The sequence below is a fragment of the Leuciscus leuciscus genome, assembly GCF_965113295.1.
Source record: "Leuciscus leuciscus genome assembly, chromosome: 6".
NCBI classification, from domain to species: Eukaryota; Metazoa; Chordata; class Actinopteri; order Cypriniformes; family Leuciscidae; genus Leuciscus; species Leuciscus leuciscus.
Window position 1 is genome coordinate 34,170,543 of NC_138730.1, and position 27,586 is coordinate 34,198,128.

General features: G+C 41.3%; 2 protein-coding genes across 4 annotated transcripts in view; one reads left to right on the forward strand and one right to left on the reverse strand.

Moving 5' to 3' along the window:
• Positions 1 to 9,229, reverse strand: part of LOC309501512 (complement C1q-like protein 4) — a 32,377-nt gene extending 23,148 nt beyond the window's left edge. Inside the window, exon 1 of one of the 3 annotated variants that reach the window (XR_014206895.1) lies at positions 8,922 to 9,229. Coding sequence is in view for 2 of the 3 variants with exons in the window: in XM_082173679.1 (XP_082029805.1) it covers positions 8,922 to 9,090 (169 nt within the window). In the remaining variant the exon portion in view is untranslated. The remainder of the gene's footprint in view (positions 1 to 8,921) is intronic. The other 2 variants (XM_082173679.1, XM_082173677.1) reach the window with 2 other exon arrangements.
• Positions 9,230 to 13,102: 3,873 nt separating this feature from the next.
• Positions 13,103 to 26,255, forward strand: casq1a (calsequestrin 1a). The gene is made up of 11 exons (XM_082173596.1): positions 13,103 to 13,510; positions 21,667 to 21,760; positions 22,288 to 22,388; positions 22,549 to 22,660; positions 22,760 to 22,833; positions 23,289 to 23,419; positions 23,507 to 23,552; positions 24,651 to 24,705; positions 24,822 to 24,922; positions 25,040 to 25,114; positions 25,194 to 26,255. Exons 1-11 carry the CDS (start codon positions 13,274 to 13,276, stop codon positions 25,596 to 25,598), a joined length of 1,431 nt encoding a protein of 476 aa, XP_082029722.1. The 5' UTR covers positions 13,103 to 13,273; the 3' UTR covers positions 25,599 to 26,255.
• Positions 26,256 to 27,586: the final 1,331 nt, after the last annotated feature.

A 27,586-nucleotide genomic window follows, 5' to 3' on the forward strand; every position in this document is an offset into this window, starting at 1 on the left:
GCCTGGCGTGACGTCAGACCCAATCAGGGCACTTCGCGCCCGCTGCGTCACGTCCCGCCGAAATGGGCGTGGTCTAGGCCTATAAATATCGCTCGCAGGCAGCTATTATCTGATTTTTCATCCTTCAAGCGAAGCACACGCATCGCTGGAGCTGGATTAGAAGCCGCGCCGTCGAGAGAGAGCACCTTCAGCGGGACGAGTCACTGAAGTCGCTGGCCGCGCCGCCTTCCTTGCCTTCCTGCTGCGCTTTCCGGCATTATATCCTTTCTCTGCTACTGTGTTTATGTATGTGTGTGTGCTCGCCGCCGCGACACACACTCCCATTGCACTAAAAGAGCTGGGCGTCTTTTTCAAGACGCCCCTTTTCCTGATCACGCAGCTCTCGCACTCGCTGACGGCGACTGCCCTCACTGCGAGTTAGGTACTGCCTATGGTGACTCTGAGGACTCACCTGGCATCCTTCTCCGAGACTGCTCCTCCGCCCCCCCCCCCAACCCGCAAAGCTTGCCGGTTCGCCCGCTTGCCTTGCCTGCTTGGGGGACGATACCTGTTCTCCCTCTGTTCGAGCCGCGCACACCGCGCCGCTCACAGAGGATGTCAGGAGCGGGCGGTCACGGGGCTAGCTTTCTCTCTCCCTCTGTTCAAGCCGCGCAAACTGCGCCGCTCACAAGGGAGGCTGGAAGCGGACGGTCGGGGTTAGTTTTTCTTTACGTTATAAGAAAGCTACCCTGCCTTCTGCGCCCCATTCATGCGTCACTCACCGGCGAAAGGAGAAAGATGTGTTTTTTAGTCCCTCCGAGGATGGACTGACCTTCAATTTCTCATACATATTCCCAGTTCCCTGATCATGCGACTGGAAATATCAATATTGCAGCAGGCGAGCCTGTTTTAATACAAGCGCGCCTGCAAGCATACGCCGAAGAAAGCATGTGACGCTCTTATATGCTCGTGCATCCGAAAACCTTTGCGTTCCCCCCCTGTGGCTCAGTGGCGGAATCATTGGTTTTTCCCACGAGAGACCGGAGTTCGAATCCCGGTCTAGCGGCAGTTAAAATTATGCCGCCAATGCTTCGCTCTGTCAGTTCCCTGAAAAGCGACTGCAGACGTGCATTTTGCAGCCAACGAGCGCGTTGCACAACCCGCTCGCCTGCACCCAAACACCGTTTCTATGGTTTCCGTGCGTCACTGGCGAAAGGAGAAAAGAGCGTTTTCTGGTCCCCCCGCGGATGGACCGACCTCGTCTTTCTCGTACATTTCTCATTCCCCTCTGAAGTTCGGGCGACTGGAAATGTCTGTATTGCAGTGAGCAAGCCTGTTGTAATACACGCATGCCTGCAAACAAACGCCAGCACGTTGACGCTCTCTTATAATACTCGCGCTAACTGAGTTACAATGTGTCTCCCCCTGTGGCCCAGTGGCAGACTCTCAGGTTTTTGCACGCGAGAGACCCGCGTTCGATCCCCGGGTCTACCGGCAGATAAAATTATGCCGTCAATGCTCGCTCTGTCAGTTCCCTGAAAAGGCGACTGCAGATGTGTATTTTGCAGCCAACGAGCGCGTTGTACAACCCGCTCGCCTGCACCCAAACACCGTTTCTATGGTGTTCCGTGCGTCACTGGCGTAAGGAAAAAAGGGAGTTTTTCTGGTCCCGCTGCGGACGGACCAACCTCCTTTTTCCTATACATTTCCCATTCCCCTCTGGAATTCAGGCGACTGGAAATGTCAATATTGCAGTGAACAAGCCTGTTGTAATGCACGCAGGCCTGCAATAAACGCCAGCATGTTGACGCTCTCTGTTTCTATGGCAACTTCTCGCTCGTTCAGTTCCAGTAAATGTGACTGTTCCAGTGTATCCTGCAGTAAACAAGTCGGTTCTGTCACCCGCTTGCCTGCACACAAACGCCGTTTTTACGGCTACCCAGATAAATCCCATAAGTGTGAATTTTTTCTGGTGTCCCGGCCACGGCCGATGGTGCTTTATGTGTAAGAAGAATGCCCACTGCCCAGTGCCCATCTCTACACACAAGCACAGCCCGTCACACAGGGCTCGCGCACATGAATCGGCTCAGACCGATTGCGCTTCAAACATGGTGAATGTGCCCACTAACACCACGTTATGCATGTCTCACGGTTTCTGTAAAAACGAAACCAACGTGCACTCGCTTCACGCAAGCGAACGATGCTTTCGGTGTGATAAATGTGCCCGCTGTCCCGCGCCCACATCCACACATAGACATGACAGTTCCCACGGGAACCGCCCAGCCCTCCCCCTCGCGGTTAACCACCGCAGAGGAGTCGAGCGCGGGCAATCTGCCCGCTGTCATCAGCGCGCCCCATGCCTCAAATGTCACGAGCGACACGCTTGTGTTACAGCACACCGAAGCTTCTCCATCGCTGAGCGAGCGGAGCGCGCTTCGTATTCGACCCCTAGCTATCCATGCAGACGCATGGGCAAAGCTACCCGGGGTTTCGAAGTGGGTGCTGAACATTATAGAAAGAGGCTATTCGCTGCAGTTTCGCCGACGCCCTCGCCGCTATGTGGCGCGCGTCGAGACCACGGTAAAAGCAGAAGTAGCACATCTACTTCGAGCCGAGGTGACGAAACTATTGAGCAAAGGGGCCATAGAACCTCTCTCTCAAGATCAGAGCGAGGGAGGGCTATACAGCAGATACTTCCTGGTACCGAAAAAAGACGGGGGTCTCAGACCCATACTAGATCTAAGGCAACTGAACAAAGTGCTTGTGAAGCGACAGTTCAGGATGCTCACGACCAGGCAAATCCTTGTGCAGATTCGCCAAGGAGATTGGTTTGTGTCAATAGATCTGAAAGACGCGTGTTTTCAAATACAGATAGCGTCACGTCACAGGCGATATTTGAGATTCGCCTTCGAGGGCCAGGCATATCAGTACACAGTCCTGCCGTTCGGTTTGTCCCTAGCACCCCGTACATTTACGAAGTGCATGGATGCGGCGCTCGCACCCCTCAGAATGAGAGGCATGCGAGTGCTGAACTATTTGGACGATTGGCTGATTCTAGCGCAATCTCGCGCAGTGCTCATAGAACACACGACCATTTTACTCGATCACCTCGAGGATTTGGGTCTGAGTGTCAATTGGGCGAAGAGCTCCCTGTCTCCCAGTCAGAAAATATCTTTCCTGGGCACAGAACTGGACTCACTATCCATGATAGCGCGACTATCACAACAGCGCGCGGTAGACATTCGACGCACAGCGAACTCTTTTCGCTGCGGCGCGTCTGTCCCGCTCAAGAGATTTCAGAAGATGCTAGGTCTCATGGCCTCAGCATCGTCAGTGCTCCAGCTGGGTCTGCTCCGCATGCGCCCGCTGCAGTTTTGGCTGAAAGCGCGAGTCCCACGCGAAGCGTGGGCACCCGGTTTGCTTCGCCTCAGGGTCAATCAGAAATGCGTTACAGCTCTGAAACCCTGGAAAGCGAACGACTGGTACCAATCAGGTGTAAGCCTGGGGACTTCCTCGAGGGTGAAAGTGGTGTCCACGGACGCGTCCACCTCGGGATGGGGAGCGCTGCTCGAGGGCAGACCGTTCTTCGGCCAGTGGTCAGAACGGGAGAAGCTCCTGCACATAAACTGCCTCGAAATGCTGGCAGTAGACAACGCACTGACGCGTTTTTGTCCCCAAATAAAAGGTCACCACGTCTTGGTCCGTTCGGACAACATGTCTGTGGTGTCCTACATAAATCGCCAGGGCGGCATCAGATCCGAGAAACTGTACAGGCTGGCAGAACGCCTCCTGGTATGGGCTCAGTGCAACCTGCGCTCGCTCAGAGCAGCGCACGTGCCAGGGATCATGAATATAGGACCAGACAGACTGTCCAGGAACAATGTTCCGGCAGGCGAATGGTCTCTACACCCACAGACAGTCCAACTGCTGTGGAAGAAATTCGGCAGAGCGGAAGTGGACCTGTTTGCGTCTCAAGAAAACGCTCACTGTCAAGAATTTTTCTCCAAGAGCAGGAGCGCGCTGGCCCATGTGTGGCCCCGCCGCCCGCTCTATGCTTTTCCCCCCGTCTCTCTCCTGCCTCAGGTGATAGAACGGATCAGGGAAGAAGGATGCTCAGTACTGCTGGTAGCACCGTTCTGGAAAAACCAACCTTGGTTCCCAGCCGTGATGCAGTTAGCAAGTACTGCCCCGTGGCCAGTACCAGTGAGGAGAGATCTCCTCTCACAGGCCCGCGGCTCGATCTGGCATCCTCACCCGGAACTATGGTCCCTTCATGTCTGGGCCATTAACGGGTACATGTTGGACTCCCTAAAGGAGTATTAAACACGATCACGCAGGCTAGAGCTCCGTCTACAAGACGACTCTATTCTTCGAAATGGTCATTGTTTTCGGGCTGGTGCACAGCCCGTGGTGTGTCACCCACAAACTGTGATGTGACGGAGGTGTTTTCCTTCCTACAAGAGCTGTTGGATGGGGGCAGGGCCCCCTCCACGCTCAAAGTTTATGTGGCGGCTATAGCAGCGTTCTCAGAAACAACGCTTGGTCAGTCAATAGGAAGGAACGATTTAGTCATCCGCTTCCTTAGAGGAGCTAAGAGACTGAATCCTCCCAGACCTCCCTCAGTCCCCGTATGGGACCTTTCTACGGTTCTGGAAGCCATGAAAGGTGCGCCATTTGAGCCTTTACAGTCAATCGATTTGAAACACCTGTCTTTCAAAACGGTGTTTTTGCTGGCTCTCGCTTCAGTGAAGCGCATAGGGGATCTGCACGCGCTCTCTGTGAGCGCGGCGTGCATGGAGTTTGGGCCCAATGACTCAAAAGTTATACTCAAACCTAAGCACGGTTATGTTCCAAAATCCCTCAACACACCGTTTAGGGCGCAGATTATCTCTCTGTCAGCCCTACCGGTCCCTGATGAGGAAAGAGACGCGAGCCTCCTTTGCCCAGTCAGGGCATTACGAGCTTATGTGTCTCGCTCGTCTGTTTTCAGACAGACGGAACAGCTCTTTGTTTCGTTTAGCGGACGTTCTAAGGGACTAGCCGCGTCGAAACAGAGCCTATCCAGATGGATAGTTGATGCTATAGCGCTGGCATACGCCTCCAAGGGCATGCAGTGCCCTTTGGGTGTCAGAGCGCATTCCACGAGAGGCATGGCCTCTTCGTGGGCCTGGTCAAGTGGGATTGCCTTGCAAGATATTTGTATGGCGGCAGGCTGGGCCTCCCCGTCTACATTTATAAGGTTTTATAACCTAGAGGTTCCCGCCCTGCAGGCCAGGCTGCTGTCGGTCTAAACTACCAGTATTATCTGACCTGATGCGTTCAGCTCAGAATGCTGCGTTTACTGAGCACAGCTCAATTTTCGACAGTTTAAAGCTGGGCAAACTGTGTAAGACCCACTTTTTTCCCATCAGTTCAGGCCGTACCCCGCCCTGTCTGTATGATGAAATTTGCGTCCCTTCGACGCTACTTTATGTGGAAAAGTGAGGCTGCACCCCTCCTTCTTCCCGGACTCTCTGTGAGTTCACTGAGTGATTGTGCACTATATGTACCCCGGGCTTTCGCCCTTGGGTCTTTGGTGTCAGATCTCAGCATGCACGGCGTTTTACACTGGGTCCCCTAGCGTAAGATATCTTACGCAGTACGAGAGACCTCTCGTAAGAGAACGTACTCGGTTACTAACGTAACCTCGGTTCTCTCTAGAAGAGGGAACGAGTACTGCGTATCTTGCCGTGCATGCACACGCTCTGGTTGCTTCGATGATGAAAAACCAGATAATAGCTGCCTGCGAGCGATATTTATAGGCCTAGACCACGCCCATTTCGGCGGGACGTGACGCAGCGGGCGCGAAGTGCCCTGATTGGGTCTGACGTCACGCCAGGCCTCGCTCGATAGGCTGCTGCAGTTGCCGCAGAGCAGCCAATAGGCGCGCGAGCTGTCTCGCCTATGTCTGCATTGCTGCTGCAACGCGTTTTGCATTATTACAAAATTAAGGATAATTTTTGGCTTCAATATCTCGCGGAAAAGGATTTTCCCCTAGCGTAAGATATCTTACGCAGTACTCGTTCCCTCTTCTAGAGAGAACCGAGGTTACGTTAGTAACCGAGTACGTTTTTATTTTTCACTATCAGAATACAGTGAGGAAAATAAGTATTTGAACACCCTGCTATTTTGCAAGTTCTCCCACTTGGAAATCATGGAGGGGTCTGAAATTGTCATCGTATGTGCATGTCCAATGTGAGAGACATAATCTAAAAAAAAAAATCCAGAAATCACAATATATGATTTTTTAACTATTTATTTGTATGATACAGCTGCAAATAAGTATTTGAACACCTGTCTATCAGCTAGAATTCTGACCCTCAAAGACCTGTTAGGCTACGTTCACACTGCAGGCTGAAACGACCCAATTCCGATTTTTTTGCCCCTATGCGACCTGTATCTGATCTTTTCATGACAGTCTGAACGACACAGATCCGATCTTTTCAAATGCGACCCAGGCCACTTGGGTATGTGGTCCCAAATCCGATACATATCCGATCTTTTCAAATGCGACTTCAGTCTGAACGGCCAGGTCGCATTTATCCGACCTGCACGTCATTGTTACGCGAAAAACGTCATAATCCTGCGTTGAAGTAGTCGTCGGTTTGAAAACGGACTGCATATTCGTCGAGCTGAGGTAAATCTGCCGAACGGGTCGACCTCGACGAGCCCGTTAATAAAAAATAAAAATAAAAAAAGCACACGGCCATTATATATACGTTATGTTAACTTATTTGTGCTGAATCTGATATTAGATAGGTCAGCGGCTGCTGTCTGGCTCTTGTGTAACGGTCGCTGCGCGCGCTCGTGTGTGTGTGTGTGTGTGTGTGTGTGAGAGAATCACAGTTAAAGTTTAGCTACTTCCGCAAACAACAAGTGACGTCGTTGACCGTTGAGTACTCTTCTGCGCATGCGGGTCACTTCTGGGTCATTTCACGTTCACACAGGAGATCACAAAAGGTCGCATTTAATTGGAAATGTGAACGGCCTTGCTAAAAAATCGAATTTTTTCAAAGAATCGGAATTGAGCATTAAGCCCTGCAGTGTGAACGTAGCCTTAGTCTGCCTTTAAAATGTCCACCTCCACTCCATTTATTATCCTAAATTAGATGCACCTGTTTGAGGTCGTTAGCTGCATAAAGACACCTGTCCACCCCATACAATCAGTAAGAATCCAACTACTAACATGGCCAAGACCAAAGAGCTGTCCAAAGACACTAGAGACAAAATTGTACACCTCCACAAGGCTGGAAAGGTCTATGGGGAAATTGCCAAGCAGCTTGGTGAAAAAAGGTCCACTGTTGGAGCAATCATTAGAAAATGGAAGAAGCTAAACATGACTGTCAATCTCCCTCGGACTGGGGCTCCATGCAAGATCTCACCTCATAGGGTCTCAATGATCCTAAGAAAGGTGAGAAATCAGCCCAGAACTACACGGGAGGAGCTGGTCAATTACCTGAAAAGAGCTGGGACCACCGTTTCCAAGGTTACTGTTGGTAATACACTAAGACGTCATGGTTTGAAATCATGCATGGCACGGAAGGTACCCCTGCTTAAACCAGCACATGTCAAGGCCCGTCTTAAGTTTGCCAATGACCATTTGGATGATCCAGAGGAGTCATGGGAGAAAGTCATGTGGTCAGATGAGACCAAAATAGAACTTTTTGGTCATAATTCCACTAAACGTGTTTGGAGGAAGAAGAATGATGAGTACCATCCCAAGAACACCATCCCTACTGTGAAGCATGGGGGTGGTAGCATCATGCTTTGGGGGTGTTTTTCTGCACATGGGACAGGGCGACTGCACTGTATTAAGGAGAGGATGACCGGGGCCATGTATTGCGAGATTTTGGGGAACAACCTCCTTCCCTCAGTTAGAGCATTGAAGATGGGTCGAGGCTGGGTCTTCCAACATGACAATGACCCGAAGCACACAGCCAGGATAACCGAGGAGTGGCTCTGTAAGAAGCATATCAAGGTTCTGGCGTGGCCTAGCCAGTCTCCAGACCTAAACCCAATAGAGAATCTTTGGAGGGAGCTCAAACTCTGTGTTTCTCAGCGACAGCCCAGAAACCTGACTGATCTAGAGAAGATCTGTGTGGAGGAGTGGGCCAAAATCCCTCCTGCAGTGTGTGCAAACCTGGTGAAAAACTACAGGAAACGTTTGACCTCTGTAATTGCAAACAAAGGCTACTGTACCAAATATTAACATTGATTTTCACAGGTGTTCAAATACTTATTTGCAGCTGTATCATACAAATAAATAGTTAAATCATACATTGTGATTTCTGGATTTTTTTTTTTTAGATTATGTCTCTCACAGTGGACATGCACCTACGATGACAATTTCAGACCCCTCCATGATTTCTAAGTGGGAGAACTTGCAAAATAGCAGGGTGTTCAAATACTTCTTTTCCTCACTGTAGGTTATCTCTTAATAGTGAATGTTTTATGAGCAATAGGATAATATCTCTCTTTTTTTTTTTTTTATGAGAAAGAACCAGTAAAGCAGAGCCATTATGCATTTTCAGAGTGAAACTGGCCTGTTCCCTGTTTGCCCTGTGTCTCTATGGGAATTTTCTTTCTGTGAACAAAGGTAAACATTTTATTTTTAAAGGGAGAAACTTGAGTGGCTCCTCTACAGAGAACCAACAAGCTTCCATGAAACATCTATGTTTGTATTTACCTGTCTTTTTTATATCACCCTGTTTCAGAATAATTCTACAGGAAAGTTTCAATAAAATATTAAATTAAATGTTGGGTTTTTTTCTTTTCTTTTTTCTTCATTGTTAACCTTGGCAAATATTTGATCATGTGACACCAATGAATTTATAAAGATGTGTAAGTTGTAATTTCTTTGCAAGTTTTTCCACAATGACATGTTCAATACAAATCCACCTTACCTTCATTCTCACTCAATACTTTGGTCAGTGTTTCTTCTAATTTTTGTATCCTTTCATCCATGTGTTTTAGCTTCTGGAGCTCAGCAATAATGTCCATACTTGGTGTCAATAAATATTGTGCAATTGAGCTCCCAGCACAGAGCAGCAGTACCAGCAGCAGTCCTGCCATTGTCTCGCTTTTCTTTTTTTTTCTTTTTTTAGACAAATTACTCCTGCGATTATTCCAGAATTCAGCTTTGAATGGCAAACGCTGTTCTGTAATTGATCAAACGGCAACCTCCCGTCCCTTTCTCTCTCTTGAAACCAACACGGAAGTGAATTCAACGGCAATTCATCGACTGGCCGCTTGTGGCTGGCTGCAGCAGAAGTGAGTCAAATACTGTCTATGGTCAAATCTGTATCTCCCCCATGTTAAATTTCCCAACTTTACAGCAGAAAAAAACACGTTTACAGCCTGGTGCAAAAAGTGGCTTTGGTCTATATAGCTTATTTTTCCCTTCATGACAACTGTGAGGGGGGTGCATTTTTTTTTTATAACTCATCCGTTTACATTATATTAAGTCTTAAAGTTCTGCGTAATTAAGGGTGTCCACTTTTGAGTGACAGGTGGATTCTCGCTGCAGTGCGGAGCGGAGATGGCGAAGCGGAGATGGCATTAACAGGTGAGTAATTAAGGTATTTTATTGAACCATGTAAAAAAAATAACAGATTAAAAGCAATTGGATATGTATCTCTAACAGAGTTCATTGTAAAGCATTAGGCTATATCGTGAAGGGTCATTTCGTTAATTGATTTAAATTATTATTTATTTTCAAGGGAGCACTGTCTATTAATAATGGTGGTTACAAGTTAGCCTACTTCAGCTAACGTTAGTCAGCCTGAGATCCTTGTCATCAAAACTAGTAATGTTTTATGAGCAGTAGGCCTATGTTCTTCCGCAATAATAATAAAAAAAAAACTTTGTAATACTATAATTACTAGATTAGTATTACAAAGTTTTTTTTATTATTGCGGAAGAACGTTTTGTTGTGCTTCGGCTCGTGACAGTGCGGATAAATATGGTTATAGCCTACATAGGCCTACTGCCATGGTACTGCTCATACTATAGCCTAGGCTAGCCTACTATACATTTAAAAAGGCTTATAAATCGAACAAAACAATGTTTTTTTTTTAGTAAAAAAAAAAAAAATTTGTATTCAGTAGGCTAGCCTATACCAGTAAATGTTAAGGTTCCAGGCTATTTATTATTATATAGCCTAAATGTCCTCTATAAAAACAGATATGAGAATAATGTTAGAAAAATATGTTTTGAAAATAGATTTTTTTTGCATTTTTTATGCATAATAGTGCCTGCATTTAATTGGCGTTTAATGTAAATCAGCGTTTTCAGGACTTCGACAGCTGTGGCCTTGTGCTAAAACTATAACACCAGATTATGCTTCTATAATCCAAACGGTTGTTCCCTTCTTTTGCAGAGTGTAGGATCTTTAAGACCATCAATAACAGAACCAAAATTCAGTGGCTTTTCAGAAATTGAGTAGGTAATCACCTGTCCATCATTATAATTTGCTGTGTATTCTTAAAAAAAAAGAGCTCTACCAGATCGATTAGGTGAATGGTTGTATTTTTCTGGAACCAGATGTGATAGAGACTTGTGGTTTTTTGCAAGAGGCAGTGTCGGGGGGGCTTTAAAATGACGTGTCAACCACCTTTCTAACCACCTCTGGGGCGCTGATGAGAAACTTTGAGTTGAAAATCGTTAAAAAAAAAATCGTTCTATTGAACAACAGTTTATATGGCTGTTTTGTGTTTTGATCCCATGCTTTTTCTGATTTGGACTTTTTCACGGAATTCTACTTGAGAATTTTGTGCAAGTACTTTTCTGGAGGTGTGATAATCAAATGTTTTATGCTGTTTCAGGCTTAGTGAAACTCTGTTTCCTCAATACCTCATTAATAAAGCAACAATGTGGCAAATCTCTGGCATTAGACAGACATCATAAAATGCCACCAAGTCAAATTTCATTTATCCTTTTTCCTAACATATGTTTGAAAATCGTCCTCCGTAACCAAAAACTACCTTGAATCTAATGCTATCACACATTTTTCAAATAGAGGGTCATATACCTACACAAAAATCACCATGCGGTTTAATCCCTCAAAATGGTACCGATCAATCCTCTGTCTCACGGCCTAATATAATCAGTTCAAACTATAATAGACATGCGACATGTATACCTGATAGTCATAGTTTTAAAATATTCACTCACCCTGATTTTCCATCCTTATTTTGTATATATGGCAAATATGCACCAATAAATTCTGTGATTTGCAGACTACTCTTGGCAGATATTTTGTTGAACATCAATGAAAGACTGTAAGTTAACTTCAAGTTCAAAAGGAAGATCAAAAACAGTTAGCTTGATTTTGTCTGTTTGATGCTATAGGCTTTATGGAACTTGTTAAAATATTTGTCTGCATTCTGGTGGTTAATTAATCAAGTTATGTCAAAACCAAGTCATAAATGACAGAGAGCCATCATATCAATACATATGTGAAATACTAAAGAATCGAATATTAATGACATTATGAATAAGAACTCTCTTATGCATACACGTATTCAACATTCTTGTCTTTAATCTGTGTCATATTATTTTTACCACTAGATGGTGCCATAATGAAAAATATTGATAAATATTAGTTTAGTAAGCATTTTAAGCCAGGTGATCAAAAACAAGAACTAAATGTTATCACTGTGACATAATAACATTTCTCCAGTTTATAGTTTACTTGTTTATTATTCGTCCATTTAACATCCAAAGTGATGCATGTTACAGACATGTAAAAAGTTGTGTACTTTTTATAATTAGTGGTTTTAGGTTAAAATGGATTATTGTCTCTTGTTTTATTTTATATATATTTCATAGTCAAATCAATTTATGATGGATACAATTCCCACCCTGCGTTTTTTCCTCAGTGAATATCTTTTGGAAATACATCACACCAAAGGCGTAAAATAAGTTGCGAACAGGATTTAATTTTGACTCTTAAGTGTTCTGATGTCAAATCAATTAAACGGCATCCTCATTTAATGAAGGATTAGCCTATGCTAAATGTGCTGATGCTTTTGACACACTCAACACCGGATATGCAGTGACATCCAAGCACTCTCCTTTTACTTACGCCCCCCTTTTCATCACATCATCTCTCTCAAACACACTGCTTTGCTTCATCATTAACCTCCAGCTGATGACTAAATAGGCATTAACTGCACAGGCCGCTAAATAAAGAGGCTGAAGGGAAGAGAACATGTAAGATCATGTTACATGATTTTTATTAATAACTCACCTCTCGTCTTACAATTTGTAAAGTAATCTTGAGCTATTTAGCTACCATGAGCACACATAATCTTGCGCATACTCTTACTGTAGTGTCCCTCACAGAGTTTAGACACGTAGGCCATAAAAAAAATTCTCAGTGCTGATAAACACACTGAGCATGAATGCAGTCGGGCCGTATATCGTATGCACCATTATGGGTCAGAGAGAAGTGCAAGCCAGAATTGATAGCCCAAAAAGTAAACTGGCATCTGTGAAACCCAAGGAGGTGCACCAGCCTTGTCTCTCCATCTCGTCCTGAAGTGACCTAGTGCCACATTCTAGCACCACGGATGAGCCAAGTGCGGCAAACAAGACACCCCCCACCCCCTACCCACGCTGCACTCCGTCTCCATGCTACATCTTGTATTTTTAGCCAAGATCTAAGCTCTGTATAGCTTAATATGGCAGAGAAAGCCTTCCTGTGTGCCTTATGATCCCTTCCTTCTCCATCTCGTACCATCTCATTATTTGTGATCTTTCATTCATGCTTCAGTGTTTGTTGTCCCATGTACACAAACTTTTCTGTCTCCTATTAATATTTTATGGTCATATTAAAGAGGGCGTATATCTAACTGTACTTTGCCTTGCTGTGATCTCCAGTCTGGCTCACTGCATGAAAAAATGTGCCTCTCTCTTTTTTAGCAGTCCCTCTCACTCATATCAGTCTCTCTTTCTCTCTCTCTCTCTCTCTCTCTCTCTCTCTCTCTCTCTCTCTCTCTCTCTCTCTCTCTCTCTCTCTCTCTCTCTCTCTCTCTCGCACTCACCTCATCCCACCCCCTAAAATGCTCTCGACCCTGTTACTCGTCTCTTTTACCCGTGTGTAGGGGTTTCATACAAGGGGCCTCAGGACTTGGTCTTGTCTGTTCTGGGTGGCGGGGATCACAGGTCCTTTCTAATTTAATTTTATGAAGTATTTAGCTGATTTGTTTTAAATTCAGTGGAATTAAAGTTTTCCCTACTTAAGTATTGAATCATGAAGTGGAACCTAGTGTTCCTTGGGCTCGTTCTGACCTTCGGGCAGCTGTCATGGGGACAGAAAGGTATGGACATCCCTGAGTACGATGGAAAGGACCGCGTTCACGAGCTTAATGCCAAGAATTTCAAGTCTGTGATGAAGAAATATGACGTGATGGTGGTGTACTACCATGAGCACGTAGGATCCAGCAAAGTCGCCCAGAAACAGTTTCAGATTGAGGAGCTGGCCCTTGAGGTGGGTTTGACTCGGAATCGGCCAAAGGGGAGGGGTAGTTATTGGGAGCAGCTGGATCCAGTGTAACTGTGGGCAGTTGTGAAGCATGCTAATGACTAAAGTCTTCTGTGAGAGGACCAGTTTAGATGAAGAAAATCATAGGATTTGTCAACTTTTGTCATGCTTCTAAGGCATTTATTAATCTTAGTTAATGTTAATTTCAGCTTTTAATAATATATTATTAAAATCAAAAGTAAACATTACGTTGTTAATGCACTGTGAACTAACATGAACTAACAATGAACAACTGTATTTTTATTAACTAACGTTAACAAAGACTAATAAATACTGGATCAAATATATTGCTCATTGTTAGTTCATGTTAGTTTATTAACTAATGTTATCGAATGAGACCTTATTGTAAAAATGTTACCATAAACACTATAATAGTATAGTATACTAAAATAACACTGGTTAAAACCATTTGTTGTATGAATTCTTAATTTAGCTTTTGTTTAGTACATCTTAAAGATATAGTTTATCGATGGATGGATAGATAGACCAGTAAACTGCTGATTCAATGCGGCAGGAAAGTTTGTCTCAACAGGATTTACTCTGCAGCTATTTATAGCAAGTAGTATTTTATATCCTGCACTTTACAGTTCTGCTTATATAGTTCATGGAAATTTACAGTAAACAGAGCTGCATGGCACTTTGAATTTGGCCCAAAATTTGTTGTTAGCACTGATGTGTCGATTTTAATCTGGATGCTTGAAACAATAATTGTGACCCTGGATCACAAAACCAGTCACAAGGGTAAATTTTTTTAAATGGAGGTGTATACATCACCTGAAAGCTGAATAAATAAGCTTTCCATTGATGTGTGTATCTCGATATTTGGCCGAGATACAACTATTGAAAATCTGGAATCGGAGGGTGCAAAAAAATCTTAACATTGAGAAAATCACCTTTAAAGTTCTCCATTTATGTTCGCGATTTTGCTGCATTCACTCACAAAAATATTGTTATATATATTTACGGTAGGAAATTTAATTAAAATAAATTAATATCCTGATGATTTTTGGCATAAAAGTATGGGGACATTTTTACCCATACAATGTATTTTTTGACATTGCCACAAATATACCCGTGCGACATGTGACTGGTTTTGTGGTCCAGGGTCACAATTGCTCTGATGCTTCTAGCCTTTATTAGTGGCCATAGTTTTTGATTGTTCAACCCTGATAGAGGACAATTAAAAACTCAATTAACAATATAGATTTTTCTGTGGCCTTGTTAGAGGCTTTACACTGGATCAGAAGGAAAAGTACTCCAGCAGAGCCTGGGGAATGTGGGGCCTGTTACACCAGCCACGAGAACTATCTGGACTATGGCATCTATGATCAGAAAAGTGCTGATGCACCACACAGTAAATTTGCACCCTGAGCATGAGCTCGGATGGGTCATTTTTCAAAGGAATTTGCCTTTCTGGTTTCATCTCAGTACATTTTCACTTTGGTTTCGTCGACAGGCCCATATGCAGACACCAAAACTAATGCAAAAAATATATATATAATGCAAGATAGCATTTGTAGCATTTTGAAGCATCACTGCTGATATTTTCATGCTGTCTCATTGGTTCAAAGATCAAATACATGCAATGAGTTACATGTTCTTACAGTGTCACAGCAGCGGTGTGTATTATGCTATACGTAGCACATGGTATACATCACCAAATTGTCAGCTGCTGGCCACTGCTGATTAATAATAGTACTGTATGTATTGGGCCTGAATGACAGATCATGGGTAACACTGTATTAGACTGCATAAGAAGACAGAGATTAGCCAGCTATTGACAACAGTGTTGTTATTGTTAACTTTAACTATTACCAGAGCCCATCTACGGAGAGCCTGGCCACTCCCTATTAAAGGCCTATTTATACTTCTGCGTCGAACTTACGCTGTAGCTACGTCGTAGGCTGTGTTTAGCGCGCGTACCCTTCGGCGTACCCTGACGCGCACCTCTCCAAAAATGTAACAACGTGTCAATTCTACGCTGACGCAAGCGCTGTGATTGGTCTGCTAGAACCCCTCCCTCAGGTTTTACATGGTCCCTCTGCATGAGTAATTGTGCGTCAACGTGGACAACAACACAGAAGTATAAATTAAAACCAACGCGTTGCCTACAGCGCAGAGGCTCCGGCATAGGTCCGACGCAGAAGTACAAATAGGCCTTAAGTCCTATTGTACCGAATTTTGGTTGTAGTTCCACCAGAGTTCCACTGGGGACGATCGCCCATGAGTGCAAAATGAATGGGAGTCTATGGCCCTAGATGGCTAAATTTGTCTCTTTCACCCGATTGCCGTTGAGAAATCTCAGATTTGATTGTAGGTTTTGCAAGTTCAACATGGGTTATAGGTCGAAAGTTGAATGAACGAGTACTTATGTCCTTTCGATTTCTTAAGGTTGAGTTGTTGTTGCCCATAACACGCTAGCATTCTGCTAATAAACGCTGATTGGTCAGTGAAGGACTGATTACGACCAGAGATACCGCTTGATGGCATCGTGTGTGTGTGTGTGTGTGTGTGTGTGTGTGTGTGTGTGTGTGTGTGTGTATTTTCGGCGTGGTCTTTTAAAACAACAAAACAAAAACTCTTCTACCACGTGTATTTACCTGTGCCAGCTGTGTTGTCGATGCTTCGAGAGAAAAGAAAGTGCAGAGCGCGAAAGCACCAAAGTGACTGAAGGATTGCCGTAAAGCAGTATCTCTGGTCGTACGATGTGTATGACGTCATTGACATTTTAAAAGACTTTTAAAAGCAAATAAGTGACTAAAATCTAACACCCAGCAATGTGTAATTTCTTTGCATCTCCTTTCGAATACAACATTCAAATTACTAGACAAAAAATTATATCCTGAGAAAAGTGGATTTTGATGGGTATAGCGCCATAGACCTCCATTCATTCTGCACTCGTCCTGTCAGCGCCCTCATATGGAACCAGAGTGGAACTGCAACCAGTTCAGAAGCCGGAAGTTTACTGAGAGTGGAAGTTCTCCCCTTATTAGACATTCTCTGCTATTACTAAACTATTAAACTAATTGCTTAGCTGACAATAAATGTTGCCTTGGAAACTAACTAAAATAAAATAAGTTTAAGATGACTAAATTACTAAAACTGGAAAAAAAAGCTAAACAGAAATAATTTAACTCTTTCCCCACCAGCGTTTTTATTTATTTAAAGTTGCCAGCCACTTTGATTATACCATAATTATACCATTTATGAAAACAAGCTGATACCAAGGTATTTTAGGCCTACAATTCTAACATAATTTTTCATGAAAAATCATGATTGTATTTTTTATTTTATTTTTTGAAAGTAAGGTTTATTGCAGCTTCTTGCAGTACTCTCCTAAATGCGTAATAAAACCTAAGTGCAAACATTACCGCTTTAATGACCGTATAGCCTACGGTCGTTTTTACTGTCCAATGACAGCCCATCTTAGGCCTATATCTACTTTGAGTGGCATGGGAGAGAGTCGGAAGTTAATTTGTTGCCCCTATGAGTTTAGAATAGCATATTTTACCAAGATTTTCAAATGGATAACGAAAAAAAAACTGCCAAAATGTTTTTAAATGTTGGCTTTATTAAACTATGTTTGCCATAAGCCACATAATTCAATTTTGAATGTCAAATTGGTAACCGTTGCATTTCGTTAACACTGATTTACACTGATATATAGGCTAATATCTATGACTCTTTTGCTCTCTGGGAAACTATGATAATAATATTCCCACTGTTCAGTCAAATCAAATCTGTTATTTGGCTTTTATTGACATGCTTTTTAGTTATAGCCTATATGAAAGCTGCAGTCCGTAACTTTTGGCGCTCTAGCGGTAAATAAACAAAATTGCAGGTACTGCAAAGTACTGTGCTCCCCCGCAGCGGTGTCGAGTGCCGACTCGAACCAGCCAGGGGCCGTTCACATATCGCGTTTTATGTGCGTGCAAATTCGTTATTTCAAATGTAGGCTTCTATTCTCATAATAGAAGTCGGTCGGTTGAAATCGAAAACATCTCAACTTTTCAGAATGCCGCAAGCGCACAGCAGGTCATGTGACAAAAACCAACCGATCAGCTTCGGCCTTTCCGTAACAACATCGAAAGCTCGGCCGAACAGCTGATCATAGTTGTACAGGGCGGGTTTTTATTTCTCAGCTCCATAAATATATCTAGTAGTAAAGCTAATGCAAGGGCTAGAAATCAATTAATCCTTTGCTGATACTTCTCTCATCATGTCACGGAGAGCGCAGTTCATGGTTGCATAACAACGACAGACGCTACGGGACCTGGATAATAGATAGGGGGCGCTGGCCCAAAAAAGGTTGAGAACCACTGATGTAAAGGAAAGAGTTAAAAAAATTAAATAATAATAATTACTACAATTGCTAACTACTTAAACTTTCAAATGAAAACTGAAAAAAAGCGAATACATTTTAATAGCGTTTAAATAATGCTAAAATAACACTAAAAGTATAAAGAAAATCTACAAACTTCTCTTCAATTTCAAACCAACCTTTCATATAAACATTCCAATTGTGATGTGGACAATGCCACAAGCAATCCCAAGCACACTAGATAACATTAGCATCTTCTCAGCAGGCAGAACCCACCCCATGTGGTCAAAAGGTTACAGCATCATTTAGCCGTGCCGTCACCTCCTGGAGTCAACAGTGGTCTGTTGTTATTAAGAACTTTGTCTGCATGTCTCAGTGCAATCCTCAAGAGACAACAGACATTGATGTATTGTGTTTGTTGTGTGGGATTAGTTTAAACGAGCTAACGTAACTAATTGTAAGTCTAAATCTCAGCCTTAATGCTAATGGATTCTGATGGACATTGTGTTTTGGGAGAAAGGCAAGAACAGACTATCCCCTTGAGTTGAGTTGGCTCACGTGAATTTTGTTTTGCGCTTCAGAACTTAATGGGACATAGGGAACATAGTGAGCATCGATGCTCCCTGGTTTTCATGGTTCATTGTTGTGGGAATGAGATTTTTGTATGTGGCTTTGCAACACATTGCTCCTGAATACACAGCGCTGTTGTAGGTTAAACTAACTTGTAACAGCTTGAGTGCTGATTGAGCTCATGAAATCTGCAGTGTCGACTGAGAGTACTGAGTGTTGGGCACATTACTGTACCTGTCAGCGGATCCCAGGACCCTGAACGTCACCACCACCTTGCCAAAATAGTCCCGGTTTGTCTCTGCAGCAGCTCTAATTATAAACGCCTCTGCTGTCATAGCTGTTTGTGTGGCACAAGCCGCTGTGATGCTCCATTACAGAAGATCTGCTTTCTGCCCTTATAGAAACACTTGTATGCTCTCATTTACACCAACCCGGCCTAGGGTGTTTCTGGTTATATTTCCTTAATGAAAAAACATATTTATGTTGGCTAATAAAAACTCATTAAGCCTCTGAGAGAACTCAGTTATAGAGATGATACAGTGTTCTCAATTCTGTTCTTGGGAGGCTGTTTAGATTTGTCGGTTATTTTATGAAAAATTATGTTTTGAATTGATGAAAATATACCAAATTGAAAAGATATGAAGATATGATTGGAAGAGATGGAGGGATGTAAAGAAAAAAAGAGATGGGCGCGTTATCCGTGGCTGTGTATTGGATTAAATGTCTCCTCTTTCCTCTATCCTGACTCTGATTTGTCATAAGCAAACTCTATCTCGGATTCATTGCAAAAATCGTTTCTTGTTGACTCATGGCTTTTTGTGGGTCGCCTTATATATAGCCGTGCCCTATTTTGCCTTTTGCTGAGTTTAGCCTAAAGTTCGTTTAACAGACATATATCCTCCTTTTAATGCTAATATGTTGCTGATATACTAATATACTAAACTGATAGAAAAACATTCTAAAGACTGAGAAGAAAAGATCAATGAGACATTACCAAGATCGAGCACATTAACAAAGAGACGAATTATCACTCGAGTATTCCTGCTAATATTACAGCTAAACTAGAAGAATTCAAAAATGTAATAAAACACTTGGATAAACCTTAAAACCTTTTTCTTTTTTTTTATCTGTTTCCTTGGTAGAACTGTACCTTTCACAATTTTTTTTTAAAGAATTTAGACGGAAATTCATTCACTCAATTTACTCACGCACAAGTTGCTCCAAATCTGTGTGAATTTCTTTTCTTCTTTTTCTGTGGAACACAAAAGGATAACATTTTGCTTGCTTTCTGTGGTCTTTTTTCTGTGCAATTACAATGAAAAAGGACTGAAACTTTCAAGCTTAAAAAATTATCAAAAGTCCTTAAAATAACATAAATGCAGTCCATAAAACTAAATTTCAAGTCTCAGACTGAACATTATTGAACATTATTGATTTTTTTTTTTTTTAAATCCTTTTGGCATGTTAAGAAGAGAACTAGCAATTTATGATTCATGAATCCGTTAGTCTGGATGATCTGAAGTATTCATTCTGATTAATTTATTGACCCGTTTTGGTCACATCGGTTAATGCATATATATCTATATAGATATTGCATAAGGTGCATTGCTGTCCGCCATATTGGAAAGGTCAGAGCCAGCCTGTGAGCTCTCATGAGCTAGTTGACTGCATCTTCAACCTTGTTATTTACACCTAAGGATATCCATATCTGCAATAAAAGTCTTTAGCAGATGATTTTCACAGGATTTAGTGTATCATTAATGTTTGATAATTTTGCATGTGGTAAATAAAAAAGAATAATGGTTATAGTGTTAGTGTGAGTAATGGACAGCATCTGAAATGTTGACTGTTTGGCAAGAATGGCAGATGTGTTGAGACATCTAAAGTAGTTGAATGAGGTAGATATCACCCAGCTAACAGGGAACATTCTCAGAACTTTGGCTAACATTATAGCAAGGTTCTCTCAAAGTAATGAACAAACATTCTCCCAGTAACATTAATAGAACATTTAGTAAGCATTATCTGGTCTTTAAAAATGATCTCCAAAATGTTTTATACATAAGCGTTTTTTCTTAATCCTTTTTAGTTGGATGTTGTCTAATGTTTTTTAAATGTTTGTTAAATGAATGTTCAGAGAACTTTAAAAAGTAATGTTCGCATTATGTTTGCAAAATAATAAAAAGGATGTTCCATTAACGCTTGCATAATCCAAAAATAAATAAATTTCGGAACCTAACGGGAACGTTAGCAAAATGTTTTTAGAACATTTATTTGTTAGCTGGGTATATGCATTAACAGCTCACAGTTTTTTTAATGCAAAGCTATGAAAATCAATGACATCAAAAGACCTTATACAGTAAGCATGTCACATGAAACATGTTTATGATATGTTTATGCCACTTTTGCATCCTTTATGAAGTTTAAAAGCTTCAGTCCCAGTGTATAGTAATTGCATGGAGAAAAGCTACCAGAACATTGTTTCTCCTTTTGTGTTGCATGGAAGAAAGAAAGTCAAAGTCAGTATGTAAGTTACTGATATATCCTATTCTACATACACTACTGAATAATTTAAACAATTTTAGAGTGACGTATGGATAAAAAAAATAATAATAATAAAAAAAAATGAATATTGTGCATCTGTATAGGAATGAAAGGGCATTTGTTTCAGTTTAGCTCCTCATAATGTTTGGAGAAATGGTTGGGAGAACCTGTCACCACCCCAGCACCCTGTTACTCCTGCTCAGCAGGCGCATGTAGCACTGCGATTGGTGGAGACAGCTGTCCATCATACGGGTCGAGTTTCACACCGATTTAGAAAGTGCAGGGGCAGCGCTCTTGATGATGGCTTTTATGGATGTAAGACTGTGGAAGAAACTAACTACAGTTCTTACAGCAGAGCCTGAAATATCTGTGCAGGCAGAAAACAAATGTGCTGTCCTTGTCCAACACAGTCCAAAACCAGCTCTCAGGTTGATAATAAATGCATTATGTTTGTGCTGACAGGATGCAAACCCTAATAAAATTAAAACAAGAAATCACCTTACCTTAGTGTTTCCACAGGAACTTCTGAAGAGTTCCCTCTCACAGTTATTTTGTGTGAACAGCTTACATGTCAGGGCACCACTAACATGCTTTTAAACATCTCGACCAAACCACACATGCTGTTCGAAGAAGCTGAAGGACATTCAAAATTATATTTTTTGTTACCCAGCTTGCTGCACAAGTCCTGGAGGATCTTGACGACGAGGACATCGGGATTGGCCTACTCGATGAGAAGACAGACAGAGCTGTTGCCAAGAAACTAGGTAACTACATTACAAAAACACTCAAATATGACCATACTTGTGTATAATGTATAGTATTTGTATTATATTTTTTAATAATTATTTTTCACTCCACAAAAGAGACATGGTGATCAGTTACAGCACCTAGAATATACATTTTCACTTATTAATCCATATAAATGTTAACCTAAAATATTAATGTTTATTTAAAAAGGTGCATGTTATGCATCAGCTACTCAATGGGAGACTGTTTGTGAGTTTTTGTGCGCATTTAAATTGAAAAAAAAGAAGTTCATGCCTGTTATAGGGTTGTTGTGAGGAAATAGGATGACATATGTAACAAGTCATTTTTTGACCTGTCATGAAAGTGTAATTGGATCTGATTGTGTGCTTTCTCAAAATTACTTTTGGCTGTTTCAGGCTTTATTTTGTGCTCTGTTGATGTCCTTTGTGTAGATTTCTTGTCATACTTTAGGACGTCAGCAGAAGAACAACTATGACCTCTGGTGGACATTTCTCAAACCCATTTCCATCTTTGTGCTCCTCAGGTCTGGAAGAGGCTGACAGTATCTATATCTTCTTTGAGGATGAGGTCATTGAGTACGATGGAGAGCTTGCTGCGGACACGCTGGTGGAGTTCCTCTATGATGTGCGTGAAAAATCATTTAGACTTCTCTCGCATTTTTAATTTACATCCTGCTCTTCCTTTTCCCCGTTGTTCTCATTCTTACCCGATGCACACTTGGTCCTCAGTTTCAGCAGTCTGTCTTACTGTCATTACTTCCTATTCTGATTGACTCTTTTACCAGGTCATTGAGGATCCAGTTGAGATCATTAGCAATGCACGTGAGTTGAAAGGTTTCCATAATATTGATGAGGATATCAAGCTGGTGGGCTTCTTCAAGAGTGAGAAATCTGACCGTACGTATCCAAATGGGAATACATTGTTTTATCATTTTTCCACAAAATTTAAGTAAATCAACCGTTTTGAAAAGTTCACCAATGGTCCTGTGATTTTAGACTACGATGCCTATGAGGACGCAGCAGAGGAGTTCCATCCACACATCAAGTTCTTTGCCACCTTTAGTCCAAAGGTAACTAATGTAATCATAATTTACACAACCCTGTGTACCTACAAAACTCTAGTATGACCAATTGGACTGGACTTTCGGGGGATATTTCGTTTTTACAATAAATATTATCTACAATATAAGTGAAAATGTCATCTAGATCTTTATTTATCCAAAAATGACTTTCTGAATGTTTCAAATGGCCATTGTTTTAATAGTTTTAATAAACAAATTCACTTTTTGCTTTCTACTTTTCTAAAACTTTACACTGATGCAGTAATATTTTATGGGCATCCACAGTACTTAAAGATGATTGTAGCTCCATAATCACCTGTAGTGTATTAAAATATCTGAATTCAAATTAAAAGTAAATCCGCATGATTAATTTTTTAAAAGCAGCATCTTTATTTCTACTTATGTCAATTTACCCTGAAGTATAAAAACCCTGAAACTGACAGTCGATCAATGCCTGTTTGCAGGTTGCTACAAAACTAGACTTGAAGTTGAATGAGGTGGACTTCTACGAGCCCTTCATGGATGAACCCGTCGTCATCCCCGGTAAACCCTACAGTGAGAAAGAACTTGTTGAATTCATTGAGGACAATGACAGGTGTGTTGACTGATGTGAAAAATGCTTCAAATTGAGAAATTAATCAAATGAATGAAAATGTGAACATTAATGAAAATGTCTTCGCAGGCCAACACTAAGGAAAATGCAGCCACACAACATGTATGAGATCTGGGTAAGCTGATGCTGTGTCAGTGAAACGATCGTTTTTTTACGGTGCTTGCAAGGCAACACTACCTTGATATTGCTGAAACGTGCTATTTTTCTTCTTTTTTGACAGTTTGCTACAATAAATTCAGCTTGAACCACTTCACATACAGACTCTTTTCAAAGTTCATCTTGTAGATAATTTCACTCTGCCATTGAGATGAATGGGGATGCTAATGGATAGCTCTCTCCAGGTATTACAGACCTCCTTGATTAAGGCATCTATAATTTAAAGTATATAATAATTTTTTGGGGGATAAATTACTAAATTGTATCAATGCAAGAGTGCAAAACATTCTGCCTAACCATAATTCAACCAAATACACTTTGATAAACCTAATATAATGATTTATATTTAAGAACAGCTGGGAAAGATTTACAGGAAATCCCATACGTACATCATTCGCCCATGTATATCATGGGTATCGTGAAGCTGCAGGTTGGTTGTCACATTAAAAAACTGACCGTGGATCATTCAAAACCGCAAACCTCCTAGTAATCACTAGTTGTAAAAACAACAACAATTTTATTTATTTATTTGTCCATCTGCTCTGATAAGATTCTCTGTATCCACTGGTGTACAGCGGTGCTTTGAACAGCAACAAAACGAAATCTTCCGCAAGACGCATGCAGTTTAATCTTTTAACTGCTAGAGGGCCAAGTTACATAGTGTAGCTTAAAAAAAAAGAAAAATAGAAAAACATTGCTGGATTTATGATGTTAATTAATGCAGAAATGCATCGTTGCAGTCTGTGAAAAGGGTCCATATCATTCAGCAAAGCCTTAAAACTTAAAACACTTTTCTTTTGCTGCCTTGCAAGCACTGCTATTTACACATGTTATATAATCACAGGATTATCTATTAGAAAACCATCTGTTTCTAGACATGATGAAACTAATGTACAGTAAATCATATTATATATCAAATTATATTATGTTAATAAAGGAGCAAGGATATTGATAAGGCATTCCAAGATGTGATCTTGTGATTTGTGGTTGTTTGTGATACTAACAGAAAAGCACAAGATCTTTCCCTTTATGTACTGTAACCATCATTTTCTGACAGGCGGATGCTCTTGATGGCGAGCATATCATTGCTTTTGCTGAGGAGGGTGACCCAGGTATGAAATATTTTTATTATGCTGCTTATATTGATCAAAGCCACTGTCATTTTAAAATGTAATATAACTTTATTCCTCACTTGAATATGTCTGACATTTTCTTGGGCTTCTTTCAGATGGCTTTGAATTCCTTGAAATCGTGAAGGAAGTGGCAGAGGATAACACCGACAATCCCGACCTGAGCATCGTCTGGATTGACCCCGATGACTTCCCTCTGGTAACCCTATGGCTTTTATTGCGCAAAGAAATGCATAGTCATTGGATATTCCAAATATAATCCTTGTTGTGAAAGTGGATACCAGAGCTTAAGCATGTCTCTGTGGCTTCTGTGCAGCTTGTCCCCTATTGGGAGAAGACGTTCGACATTGACCTGTCCTCACCTCAGATTGGTGTAGTGGAGGTTGATGATGTAAGTTTCTCACTGTAGGATTTCATTGTTGTATGTTGTGTCTTTCGAGACCCAAACTGAGCTCTTGTGTCTTCTGCAGGCTGAAAGTATTTGGTTTGATATGGATGATGATGATGACATGCCAACAGTTGATGAGCTGGAGGATTGGCTGGAGGATGTGCTAGAGAACAAAATCGATCCTGATGATGATGATGATGACGACGATGACGACGATGACGATGATGACGACGACGACGACGATGATGACGACGACGACGATGATGACGACGACGACGACGATGATGACGACGACGACGACGACGATGACGACGATGATGACGACGATGACGACGACGACGACGATGATGACGACGACGATGATGACGACGATGATGACGACGATGATGACGACGACGATGACGACGACGACGACGACGACGACGATGACGACGACGATGACGATGACGACGACGATGATGACGACGACGATGATGACGACGATTAAACTCTTACTATCTTACATGCTATGTATTGTCCAAACTAAAGTCTGTTTAATTGGAACTGTCCGAATCATCAACGTTATAAAAATTCCTTTAATATTTTTTGTCGGAAATCAAAAGGGTAAAAATGTCATCATTTAATTGTCACCTTGTTCCACGCATATCTAGGAATGTACTCATCATTCTATCTCCCATTGACCCAAAATTTAATTTAAAGACCATGCTCTCTCTTAGACCTTCAGATATTCACTTCCAAATGTTGACATCACTTATAAAACCAAAAGCATTAGCAATAGATGTATATTGCTTTCAGTTCATTGCCATCCATTTTTTTCGTGCATAAGGACATACTGCAATTGGCAGGTAAATACACCAATGCATACATTTGGAAAAGGACCTGACTTTTAAGCATAAAAAATGTAACCGAAAATATGTATAAGATCGGCAGAGGGAGCAGCAACATTATTTTAAGTGTAAATCCATCAGTTGAATTTGTTGTTATTGTCTAAATGTTTATTTGTACTAATATGTGGATGGATTGTTTGTCCCGCTGTGATAGGACCTAAAGGTGCTAAGCAGGCTTTTCCTCAAGGTCATTAGTCATACCTTCTTTCTTTGTTAAGACAGGATGTGACCTTATGTGACGTTAGCCGGAGAAGGGATTGTCCAGCCTTCCTTCTGTGTCTAAAAAGTGCAGTAAATCACAAACGTTTTCTACTGAAAAAGAAACATTGATATATTATTTTTTTTTAATGAAGACAACTTGGTTTTACTCTTAAGTCTTAAAATAAAAAAACAGATTGGAATAAAGTGATGTACATTTTTATATGAGCCTTTCAAATATGTCTGAGAATTGGATTTAGTAGGTTATTGTTTTCTTTAGACATAGCCTATTTCAAAAATTGAATTTATATATTCAGCACAGGGCACTGCATTGTCTTCTCTGCACCATGAAGTGTCATGTGAGGATACAAATGTTCATATACCAAATTATATTTTTGGTACAAAAGATGTTTTGCCTGAAATATTTTTTTCTTGCGGTCACAAGGGTTTATTATAGAAATCACAAAAGTGATAAGCTTGGGTGTTTTTTTCCTGATTTTTCCCCCTCAATATTTCACGGCTTTCCTAGTTTAAATGTGGCACTTTCCTCAAATAGGGTACAAAATTGTTTTTTTTGTTTTTTTAACAAAAGGTCAGTAAAACAAGTAATCTTTTGGAGGGCTATTTTTATATTAGCTGTCTTATTTTGTATTAATTTCACTGCTTAAAGGAATAGTTCTCTTAAAAGTGAAAATTCTGTCATAATTTACTCACTCTCAAGTTGTTTCAAACGAATTTCTTTCTTATGCTGAACACAAAAGTAGATATTTTGAAGAATGCCGGTAACCAAACAGTTGATGGACCCCATTGACTTCCAGAGTATTTATTTTCCTACTATGGAAGTCAATGGGGTCCATCAACAGTCTGGTTACAGACATTCTTCAAAATATCTTATTTTGTGGTTAGCAGAAGAAAGAAATTCATACAGGTTTGAAAATACTTGCAGGTGAGTAAAATGATGACAGAATTAGATTTTTTAAGTGAACTATTCCTTTAAGTCGACAGGAAATGAAAATGATTATTTTTTACTTTGTAATGTTTAAACAAAATGTCATAACTGGATCTTCGGGTGAAAACTTCTCTCTGGTGACACATGCAGGACTTCTTCAATCATTTAGTCCGCTTAAACCCCACCTCGGCAAGCATTTTTTGGTGCAATGCCCACATCATAAAATCCAATAATAACTGACCCATAGAACCAAGTCCCAGCCCTGCCCTGCATTTTTCCTTTTTCAATAATCCATTATACTTTTATGTAGGCCTACATCACAATACAGAAGAAATGATCTGCTGCTACTTCTGTTTCATCGCGACTTAAAATACCTGATTCGTGTAATTTTGTAATTTTTTATATAAACACTATAAAAAAGCTAAAATATGCAATTTAAAA

Excerpts from the sequence above, each read along its gene's own strand:
- casq1a (XM_082173596.1), top strand. The coding sequence starts at position 13,274 with ATGAAGTGGAACCTAGTGTTCCTTGGGCTCGTTCTGACCTTCGGGCAG. Across the intron at positions 22,834-23,288 it reads TTGCCACCTTTAGTCCAAAG|GTTGCTACAAAACTAGACTT; the intron begins GTAACTAATGTA and ends GCCTGTTTGCAG. Across the intron at positions 24,923-25,039 it reads ACCCCGATGACTTCCCTCTG|CTTGTCCCCTATTGGGAGAA; the intron begins GTAACCCTATGG and ends GCTTCTGTGCAG.